The sequence below is a fragment of the Panthera uncia genome (genome assembly GCF_023721935.1).
Source record: "Panthera uncia isolate 11264 chromosome B3 unlocalized genomic scaffold, Puncia_PCG_1.0 HiC_scaffold_1, whole genome shotgun sequence".
Lineage (NCBI taxonomy): Eukaryota > Metazoa > Chordata > Mammalia > Carnivora > Felidae > Panthera > Panthera uncia.
Genome location: NW_026057582.1, coordinates 77741477 through 77753500, shown reverse-complemented (window position 1 = coordinate 77753500; position 12024 = coordinate 77741477). Strand labels below are relative to the sequence as shown.

General features: G+C 39.0%; 1 protein-coding gene across 1 annotated transcript; it reads left to right on the top strand.

Annotated features, from left to right (window-relative positions):
* Positions 1-350: 350 nt before the first annotated feature.
* ZNF770 (zinc finger protein 770) lies at positions 351-8065 on the top strand. Its single transcript, XM_049613289.1, has 2 exons — positions 351-465; positions 4959-8065. Exon 2 carries the CDS (start codon positions 5012-5014, stop codon positions 7091-7093), a length of 2082 nt encoding a protein of 693 aa, XP_049469246.1. The 5' UTR covers positions 351-465; positions 4959-5011; the 3' UTR covers positions 7094-8065.
* Positions 8066-12024: the final 3959 nt, after the last annotated feature.

Sequence of the window (12024 nt, the reverse complement as noted above, 5' to 3'; positions counted from 1 at the left end):
TTGCTCATTTTTAAAATGAGATCCTATCACTTTATAAAGTTGTGTTTAATATAAAAAGTAATACATGATAAAGCTATTTAAGGGCTTACTACGCTCTAGGCACTATGTTGAGCACTTTACATTCATCTCCTCGAATTGTCAGAGCCATCTCAACAAACGCCCTTCTCCACTTGTCTATTCTCTTCCGCCCGCGAGGGCACTGCGGTGTGGGCGGCGCTGGGGGTAGGGACCCACCTCTGGAGCCCCCACCCACCACCACCCAGCCCCCTGGCAGACCACGCCTAAGGAAGGGCGGCCCTGGGGTGGGGGGAGCCGGTTTCCAGCCGGACCGCGTCCCTGGGCGCTCCCGAGCGCCGCGCCTGCGCGCTCAGCCCGTCGCCGCGCCAGCCCTGCGGACGTGCGCCCGTAGCCTTCGCGGCGTCTGGGCCCTGTGATGCGCGCCTACCCGGTCCGTGCCAGCTCCAGGTGCGTGAGGAGGACTTGAGGAGTCCGTGTGTGAGGTGGAGCGATCCTCGGGAAGGGTCGGGCCTGCCTCGATCTCTCCAAGGTGTCCGGGGACCCACAGCGGGGGCGCCAACACCTTAGCCCCTTTCCTTTTCCACTTCCCCGCCTCCCGACTGCGTCTCATGGGGGACGGCAGTCTGTCTCCTAGAGGAAGGCGCAGAAAGGATGCTTTTCCCCTGCTGTGGGTCGAGTCGCCTGTGGCATTTTTCCCCTGGCTGCGGCCAAAGCAGTTTTCACCCTTCCTTTCCTAGTGTGGGATTTTGCAGTCTCTGGATTCGGCTGGACCCCCTAGGTGCTTATTGGTTGTGGACGATTAGGGCGACGGCCAGATGTCAGGGTCCTCTGTCCATTTCAGCCCCTCTGGGACGAGAGGCGAGGGTTCAAGGCCACGAGAGTGGGCCAGGGGAAGTGGGGCAGAAGCGGCCACAAAGGAGGAAAGGTTGTGATCAATGTCGCCAGAGATTATTCCCCAGCTGGAAGTGATCCAAGTTTCTCTCCGGTCTTTTTTTGTTCACTTGCTTTTTGTGAGATCCTTATTTCGCTTTGATGGTGTTAGGTAAGGGTAAAAAACCAACAGGCTTTCAGTCGGGAAGCGTCTTGGAATTTTTTAAATCGGTTTTTACAGTCTTCCAACAGAGTGTTGTCTTGCAGTTGTCAGAATAATCTTCAGGTTGAACCTCTGAGGTTTACTTTTTTTATTTTCAATTTAACATAGGAAAAAGAACATGGTGTTGGCTTGGTCTTGTTTGTTTGTTTGTTTCTTCTTTGGGATTACCAACAACAAAAATATCAATTGAGAGCACAGAGAATCAGTTGAAGTGGGATTTGGAGCTTTATCAAATTAATATGCACCCTGTGTAAGTACATAGGGTACTGCACTTGGAGCATTGGGGATCCCGAAGCTATGGCTTATAAATAGCAGATGAGATCACTGGTTGCCACCAATGGTTCCAACAGTACAGGGCTCCCAGTAAGTGCTTTCCCACATGGTGTGAAGGCAAGTGACAACAGAATACAGTTTTAGTGCTAGTGGTAGGTGATCAGCCATAGACACTTTCTGGCATAGGAACCTTGTTAGAATCGGAGATGGTTGTTGTATGTGGTGCAAATGTGGGATTTTTTCAAGAGTATTCCATGGAAACTATTAAAGAGGAAAACTGTACAGTAGGAATCGAGGAGGTCAGCTGTAGGCCAGAATCCTTTGTGTGATCTTTCAGGCCCGACTGTAGACAATTGCATGGTTTTGGCTGGCTGGCCTTCTGGAGGAAACTGCCCTCTTCACACCAGACTTGTGCATGGCCAGTTTCTGGGGGGAGTTGCAGTCAAGGACTCACTCCTTCCCTCCTGCTACCCAGGCTTATACTAGATTGCATTGTTGGCTCAGGTACTTCCATTCTGAAGATCTTGGCTGAAGTATTTCCCAGGTGCCTCTGTGCCCACCAAGACCTCTTTGGGTAGGTGGGGGGAGGGACTTGCTTGAGGTACTTTTCTCCGTTTTGACTCAGGACCTTTCCACTCCTTCGTCTTCCCTTCCTTCGTCTTCCCCTGGCCCACAGATCCATGAGGAGGCAGAAGCCTTTTTGTTCTGGCCTCCTCTGCAGAGAGATTGTGTGCACCAAATCCATCTGATCCTCACCTAGTGTAGTTCTGTTCAATGGACCCTGGGGAACCAGTACTTGTTTTGCCTTTTGCTTGCACTGTGGCAGTAAGTGAATAAAGGCTTGATTATTACTTTCATTTTGACTCATTGTCCTAATTGACCACCTTGACACCTGATAGCTCGACAGGAATGAAATAAATTGCCAAGTTCTTGGCAATTTACTGGATTCATGACTTAATTTTAATACCCAAAACTGTTGCTGTGTTAGCATGTTTAGGGATTTGGAGGTTGTTCACCAGTAACTCCGTGTAGTGAAAATGCATATTAATAGCACCAACAGCTGATTGTCACTAACATGGATATCTGCGTTATATAGTACATTTTGTAAATTAATATAGTGGCTTGTAGTCAGAGTCTTTTATTTTGTATAGACTAGTGTGGCATATTCCATTTGGCCTCTAATTAAATTTTTTGATAAATTTGGGGGGTTATATGGGCCAAGTGAAGAAAATCAGATACTGTTGCTTTCCTTAGTAATCCTGTCTCATCCTGTGGGCCCAATCTTACCTAATAGATTATTTGGTTACTTTGAATAAAGTGATTGATTTGTTGTGGGTTCCTCTGTCTAGTGTTGTCTGAAGAGATAACACCAGGAACAGCTTTCACAAACTTTCTTAATCTTTATACAGAAGTTTCACAAAACCGTATTTATCTTTACTATTTGTAATACAATCTGATATATTCTACTTTTTATTAAACAAAATTGCTGATCATAACCCACTATATTGATTTCATAATCCATTAGTGGGTAGCGATGTACACTTTGAAAAACAGAGATAAAGCAACTGGTAGAAGATACTTGCTCAGTAAATGAATTTTTTGCATGTTTCTAATTCACATTGCTGAAGAGAACCACAGTGGGTGTGTTTGTGACTTTGTGTTTAAGGTGTCTTCTAGGACAAGGCAGTTAATAGCAAATAGCATATATGTTGAATATTCGCAAGATCAGCTGACAGAAAGAAGAACGCGGAGTTTCTGGTAGATTGATCAACTTTCTGATCTCAACGAGAAAATACATTAGATGAGAAAGCTAGAGGAGCTTTTTTTTTTTTTTTTTTTTAAATCTCTGATCCCCTTATTTAAGGTAGTAAAAGGATTAGAAGAAAATTGGTTTCTGATAAAAGGGAAGATAGGTTTTTGTGAAAATACCTGGTAAACTTTTGAATGTGTCCTCCAGGGGGATATTGGAGAAACCATTTTTATCTTCATATTAACTTCAAGACCAAAATGATCCTTTTATTATATTGTCTGAAAAGTGAACCACACTCAACTTTCAAATTACTTAGCCATTGATAAATATAGAAGTAGCCAATTTGCCTCATTGCTTTTGTACATGTCTTTTGAGAGCTGAACAACAAAATGCAAAGAAGACATAACTACAAATTTAGTTAATGTATTTATTTCTTAGGTAGAAACCCTAAAAAATTATGCAGACAAGGATAAAGCTTTAAAATTTGATTACTGTTGAGCTAAGTAATACCTTACATTTGTGTATTGCTTCACAGTTTTCCAGCACATCCAGATGCATTATCTCCATGATTCTCACAACTTGATATGGTAGGCAGGCCAGGAGGCATTTTTCCCATTTTAGAGATGAAGAATCTGTATTTCTTTCTTTCTGCCACTGAGATCATATGGTGACAAATCTAGGACTAGAACCCCAGTTATCTGGGCCATTTTCTCCCAGCTGTCCATGTTGTCTTTGTTGGTCCAAAGAAGTAATTAAAAGTAAATACTGTTATGGGCGCCTGGATGACTCAGTCAGTTGAGCGGCTGACTCCATTTAGGCTCAGGCGTTGATCCCAGGGTCATGGGATCAAGCCCTGCATCAGGCTCTGAGCTGAGCATGGAGCCTACTTGGGATTCTGTCTCTCTCTCCCTCTGCCCCTTTGCCCCGTTCACACTCTCTCTATATAAAAATAAAAATAAAAAAATAAATACTGTTAATGAGGTGGCTAAGAAATCCAACTTTGGTATCTGAAACATAGCCTTCTCAGATTGTGCCCATGGTATGCTATAATTAAATGCAAATACATCTTATTTTTAGTATTATATTTTAATTCTTACACTTCTTACCTGTCTAGATTAATTTTTTTTAAATGACAAAACAAATACTGACAAAGCTACTTACTAGAGAACTAGGAAAATTGGAATTAAAAGGTCTATTTAATGTTAAGAAATTCATTTCAGTCCCCTTTTAATGCATTATCTCAATTAGAAATCCAACTAATATTGATTTTTAGATATATATTTTTTTAATTTATTTTTTTAATTTCCCTCTCTTAATGTTTATTTATTTTTGACAGAGAGAGAGCATGAGTGAGGTGGAGGAGGGGCAGAGAGAGGGAGATGGGATCCAAAGTGGGCTCTGTGCTGACAGCAAAAAGCCTATTGTGGGGCTTAAACTTAAGAACTGCAAGATTATGACCTGAGTCGAAGTCAGACGCTGAACCAACTGAACCACCCGGGCGCTCCTAATTTTATTTTTTTTAAGTAAACTCTATACCCAACTTGGGTCTTGAACTCACAACCCTGAGATCAAGAGTCCTATGCTCTATTTCCTGAGTCAGCTAGACGCCCCTAGAGATTTCTTTAATTTAAAGACTCATCATTTCTATGTATGAAGTTAGTTTTATGATTCTAAAGTATTCATCTAAAATAGTTATTAACTTACTTATAAACATAGAAAAAGTCCAGGTTCCTCTCTACCCTTAATATCTTTAGCCAAAAGACAAATTATTTCTTTTCATATGAATAAGTTTTAAATTAATACATTTTTATTTTTAATTTTTAGACATCTGTGGAGTTTAAGAACATGGAGTTCATCAGAGTATATCACTGAAGAATATGATGGCTGAAAACAATTTAAAAATGCTAAAGATTCAACAGTGTGTAGTAGCCAACAAACTACCTAGAAACAGGCCATATATTTGCAATATTTGCTTCAAGCACTTTGAAACGCCATCAAAATTAGCTAGGCATTATCTCATTCATACTGGTCAAAAGCCATTTGAATGTGATGTGTGTCATAAAACTTTTAGACAACTGGTTCATCTGGAGAGACATCAACTAACTCATAATCTGCCTTTTAAATGTAGCATTTGTCAACGCCACTTTAAAAATCTGAAGACGTTTGTGAAGCACCAACAACTTCACAATGAAACCTACCAGAATGACGTTAAACAGGTCAGAAGATTGCTGGAGGCCAAGCAAGAAAAGCCGGTATATGGGATGTATCATACTTTTACCACAGAGGAAAGATGGGCGTTACACCCGTGCTCTAAATCTGATCCTGCATACAGCCCTACAAAGAAAAGAAAGAATATTCATGCATGTACGATCTGCGGCAAGATGTTTCCATCACAATCAAAACTTGATAGGCATGCACTTATTCATACTGGTCAGAGGCCTTTTAAGTGTGTCCTGTGCAGTAAGTCTTTCCGACAGTCAACTCATTTAAAAATTCATCAACTCACGCATTCAGAAGAAAGACCTTTTCAATGTTGTTTTTGTCAAAAAGGATTTAAGATTCAAAGCAAACTTCTGAAGCATAAACAAATCCATACCAGGAATAAGACCTTTCAGACTCTTTCATTAAAGGTGAAGAGTCCAGAATCATGCCCGCTGCCTAATAAATTAAATGCAAAGCAGGATAGTTTGGAAAATGGTGATTTAGGTGAATCTGAGGAGAATAATCCACTTGATGTCCACTCTGTTTATATCGTCCCTTTTCAGTGTCCAGAGTGTGAAGAGTGTTTTGAATCAGAGCAGATTCTCAATGGACATAAGTGTTTTCCTGCCAGAGGTGGCAAAATGCCAAGCAGGCTCAAAAGAAGCCACAACTATAAAACCGTTGTTAAAAAAATCTTGGCTAAACTTAAACGTGCTGGGGGTAAGAAATTAGATAATCTTCGATCTGAGAAAAAAGTATTTAAAAACAATTTCTTGGAAAATTGTGATCTTATTTCTGGTGAGCAGAGCCCTGAACAAACCCAGAGAACATTTATGGGTCCTCTTGGCAAGCATGGAACATACAAGACAGTTGGCAATAAAAAGAAGAAAACATTGACTTTGCCATTTTCTTGGCAAAAACACTTCCAGAACCAAAATGTGGGTAAAAACTTGAAAGGTATCCTTACGACAGAAAACATGTTAACTATAGATAATTCAGCGAATAATAAAGACGTATCTATCTACGGTTCATCAGGTGAGGAATTCTTTAATAACTGTGAAGTGCTTCAGTGTGGTTTTTCAGTTCCAAGTGAAAACCTACATACTGGACATAAGATGTGTCCTTGTGACAAATGTGAGAAAGTGTTCCCTTCTATATCCAAACTACAAAGACACTATTTAATTCATACTGGACAGAGGCCTTTTGGCTGTAATGTTTGTGGGAAATCTTTTAGACAGTCAGCTCATTTAAAAAGACACAAATTAACTCATATTGATAAGATTCCTTATAGACGATCTCTTTGCCAAGTAGAATTTGAAAATTTGAACCAACTTCTCATTCATCCAGGTGATAATGTTAACTATAATGCTTCCCAACAATGTCAGACTCCCGGTTTCCAAAAATATGAGGCCTCAGAGTCAGATCAAATATCAGAAATAAAAGTTAAGGCAGAATCGGAGGATTTCATTCTTAGTCCCCCCTATAGGAACAGGCAGCCCTATCTCTCCAGTGTACTTTTGCAGTCAGAGCAGAGCCATCACGGTCACTGTTGTGGTTATTCAGGGCGGGCGGAGAGGAATGATGGCCTTCTCTACCAATGCAGCGTTTGTTCCAAGAGTTTTAGATCTCCATCTAAACTGGAAAGACACTATCTAATTCACGCAGGGCAGAAGCCATTTGAATGCTCAGTCTGTGGCAAAACATTCAGACAGGCTCCTCATTGGAAGAGACATCAACTTACTCACTTTAAGGAGTGACTAACCACAAGAGAAAGTGGTTCTCAAATTCAGTTACATAACTGACAGAACCAGTAACACATTCGTAGTCTCTGATAATCTTGGTCTTAAAGCCTGTATCATTTTAAATGTATTTTTACCAAAAGGCCTTCACTAGGTTGGGTGATTTCATAGGCAGTTGCTTGTTCTGCATAGTAGGAAGCAAGATACAGTATGTAGAAAATTAATAGGATGTTTTAGGAACAGCCAAATTAAATTTAGGGGGAAGAACATGGTTTGATGCCACACAGTAAGCATTTATTTTATTTTAATATATACTTTGGCTGTACTGAAAATATAAATCCAAGATGTGGTACAATAACTCAGTTCATTCATTTTTTTTTTTTTAAAGGACTTATTCCTTAAGGCATGCCATCTCCTTAAGACTGAGAGGTAAAAATTGGTTTTTAGCTGCAGCAAATAGCCCCACTACATTTTACTTGTTTTATATTTCACACGAAAGCATAATTTTGTCCACCTATGGCTCAAATTCCATTGCAAAATTTTTTTCTCTTGTAAGTAAAAAATACAAAAGCAGTAAAAGTGAAGATGGATGAGAAAATCACAGTATTATTTTCATTGGTCTTTTGCAAGCTATTCTTAGGATTCTGGTAGCTTCACCTCCTTTTCCACAAGTGATTAGAATTGGTTTTTTGCCCAGCTTGCTGTTTTTCCCAAATTTAAAAGTAGGAGAGAAGTTAGTATGCACCTGTATACATTTACCATGTTTACTTATCAGGAATATTGTCCAAGTGCCATAATCTCTTTGATGTTCTGTATGCAGTGTTATCTTTTCAGAGGAATAAATGCAATTAATCTATTTACTTGGTGATTGACAGCAGTAGCTGTAGACTTAAGACTCCCCTTTAGATCTGCATCTCCCTAAGACTTTGATTTACTTTAGTAAAACTTTGTTTTAATGCCTCATGCATTGGGTGGTTATATGACTTAAGTAGGTCTAGTTCTAGTTTATTTTCTTTTTGATTTTTTTTAATGTTTATTTATTTTTGAGAGAGAGTGAGAGCATGAGTGGGGGAGGGGCAGAGAGAGAGATGGAGACACAGAATCTGAAGCAGGCTCCAGGCTCTGAGCTGTCAGCACAGAGCCCAATGCTGGACTCGAAACTATGAACCGTGAGATCATGACCTGAGCCAAAGTCAGAGGCTTCACCAACTAAGCCACCCAGATGTCCCAGGTCCAGTTCTAGTTTTTAAGTCTATGTTTCTTGCAAGAGTCTAATGCTAAAGAACATTATTTTGATAATTCATAAATTGTTTTGATAAGTAAGGTAATTATTCCCATATAGGAATAAAGTGCTTGCAGAATTGAGGGTATCCTTTTTCTAAACAGCACTGTCATTATTTGGGAAATATTGAATCTTAAGCTATAAGAGACTTACACAATCACAAATTGTCCTTCATATTTGCGATTTTTTAGTAAAATCTTTAAGAATGAGATTTCTTAGTAATTAAAGAAAATAACCATTAGCTTTCTAAAAGAACAGGTGGGTATTTGTCCTATCACAAATATAGTGGCAAGCCCTCTATTGAGAATGGATAAAATGAACATTCTTTGCTTTGTAAGCTCTGTGTCATACTCTAAAAATTGTCTTTGTGTAGCAGGAGAGAGGAGGGGACATTGGTATCTTCTTTTCCAAACGCATTTTGAGAACCTTGGGTTTAATACACAGACATAAAACAACAGTACAGAGAATGCTCAGTGATGTATAAATGTGCAGGAGAATCATGTTTTAAAGAATAATTTATCTTAGATTTCCTTCAGATATGTTCCTCCAGTGCAGGCAACATGATGGTTTACAGAATTTGCTGTACACAAAACTTTTCAAGAACATACCTATTGCATAAAAACAAGGAATAACTAGTTCCTGTTTTCCAAGAATATAGGTTCAAGGGGTTTTCGTCTGAAGTTATGTATTTTGGGATTTTCCAAAACTATTTATGTAATTTTATTTGAAGTAAATGTCTCATTTAGTCCTTTCCCAACCCAAACAGGGAGAGTTCTAATAGTGTTGTGCTTGTATGATTATTAGACTTTCTTTACTTAAGTGATAACTACTATACTTTTTTTTGGCCCATGCCTTTTTAAGCTGTTTCATATTGAAAGTTGGGATATTGTACAAATTTTGTCAAAGATGTACTGTAGTGCTATTTGAAGTACCTGTAACAAAATACTTATTTACCTTTATCATTGCAAGCTTCTTGTGGAAACTTTATAGGAATGAAAGTAAACTGTATACATCCATAAGAAGATTAAACATTAGATGTTACATGATTTGCTGCATGCTAGAACTGTTGGTATTGTTGAATCAATCACTTTGGTTTTCTGAAAAAATAAACTTTATAAATATCTTTAAGGAGATTTATTAAAATGTTTTTGTTTCGGTGATTCCAGGCTATAGCATGATTGCTTCCTGAAGTAGTTTGATTGGCTGAGTTAGTGGAATTATTGTTTCTTGTTTTGTACTGCAGTAGGGCCAACAATTTTAGGACAAAATGTGTGTGTGTTGAAGGAAAGTAGATGGTGATTAAGAGTCTTGGAGAATTCAAATTTCAGAATATTTTAAAAATAAACTTTCAAATTATACAGTTTGGACTTTTTTTTTTTCTTTAAAAAGGGAAAATCACATAATACTGGCATAAGGTACCAATTGCCAAACACTTTCCTGGGCCCACTCCAATCCACCTTCTACACTGAATTTCCTAACATGGATATTTAATCATTTCCATTTTTACCTATTTTTTAAAGTTTATTTATTTATTTTGAGAGAGAGGGGGAGAGAGAGAACCCCAAGCAGGCTCCACGCTAACAGCATGGGGCTTGAACCCCAGAACCGTGAGATCGTGACCTGAGCCAAAAGGAGTGTGGGACGCTCATTTGACTGAGCCACCCAGGTGCCCCAACTTATTTTTTACTTTTCCTTTTTATTACATTTCTTTGATAGCTTCTTTTTTTTTTTTTAATGTTTATTTATTTTAGAGAGATTGAGCAGGGGAGGGGCAGAGAGAGAAGGAGACACAGAATCTGAAGCAGGCTCCAGACTCGGCTGTCTACACAGAGTCCGATGCGGGGCTCAAACTAATGAACCGCGAGATCATGACCTGAGCTGAAGTCGGACGCTTAACCGACTGAGCCAGCCAGGAGCCCCTGATACCTTCTTATCACCTACAAAAGGATATGTTAACTCCATTTCATGTCACATGATCTACCTGCTTAACCATTTATCCTCTGCCCTTCCTTTCCAGATTTGTACTAAAGAAATACAGAATTAGTTCCTCCCATGTATATTCTTGTCTCCATCTGGTTTACCTACTATTATTTTAAATTAGATACAGACTTTCACACTCTACTCAAAGATTAAATTTAGTTGAGCCGGATTTTATTTGGTTTTCCATAATTATGGGGAAAACTAAAGTTTAAAACTAGCTTGCAGAAAACTTTTTTTGAAATGATGAACTGATTTATTATTATTATTTTTTATTTTTAAGTACTCTCTATCCCAACATGGGGCTTGAACTCACAACCCTGACATCAAGAGTCACGTGTTCTACTGGCTGAGTCAGCCAGGCACCCTGAAAATATTTCAATTTACATGTTACAGAAGACAACCTATTAGAACTACAGTTTTAAGACATAGCAACAATTTCGAAGTCCAGGTAACTTATGAGAATTTTTTGTTAGAAATAACATTTTCAAGGACTACTGTTTGTTTTAGTAATCTCTACACTGAACACAGGAGCTCAAACTCAAAGCTCTGAAATCAAGAATCCATGCTCCACCTACTGAGCCAGCCAAGCGCCCCAAGGTGTGTTTGATGGTACAGAATATCTGCTCTTTACAATCAGGGAAAGAACATTTAATTCCTATCTTGTCGAGCTTTCTGTTGCTGGTTAGAAGAGCTTAAGTTTCAGGGCTAACTGCTGGAGTTCTGTTAGCATTAGGAGGGGGAAAGAACTGAAAAGAAAAATGGCGCCATGGTATTATTAAACGAATATGGAACACATAATATTTTGCATATACATTGGCAAGTTTCTACTCATGCTTTGAGTTTGAACTTAAATGTTACACCTTCCTTCGGAAGCTTTTCTGATTTGCCTTAAACACTCCATCCCCTATGCTCGCACTGCTTTTCGTTCATAACTCTTGTCACTGTTGATCAGTGGTTTTTAAACTTTAGTGTGCACTGAAATCATGTAAAGGGTTTGTTAAAAGCACAGATTACTAAACCGCACCCTCAGAGTTTCTGATGTCTGGTGATGGGCCCAGGAATTTGCACTTATGCAGGTTAGCTGTTATTGCTATATTGAGACTACTACCCTTTGAGAATCACTGAACAAAACTACATGCTTCTGGAAAGCAAGGGAATGCATCTTTTTATGTTTTCTATTTTACATATACAATATAAAACAGTATGGATATGGATAATGGTCAAATTTGAAGTTGTGTTTGGAAAGAAGGGAGGATAGGCAATCAAAAATTTCCACTGCGCTTAGAGTAAAAAGAGATAGCCCTTAAGACAAACAACGTCAGTCTTATCTGTTCTCAGGTTACTGTTATATTTTTTTCCTTTATGTTGAAAATGCATTTTACACCTACTTCCTCCATTGCCTCTTCAGTCACTAACCTCTTAGCCCCTTATCTGGGCGACAGGGATGGATTGCAAAAGTCATGAGGAAACTTTGAGGGGCGTTGAATATGCGTATTATCTTGATTTTGGTGATGGTTTCACGGACGTATGACTGAAAACGGATCAAATTTTACACCCTAAATCTGTGCATGCAGTACATTGTATGTCAATTTATATACCTCCATGAATCTGTTAAAAACAGTTAAAACTGAGCCCTGCATACCAGGCTGGTTTTTTTTTTTCTTTTTTTTTTTTTTTAGGGTGGAGA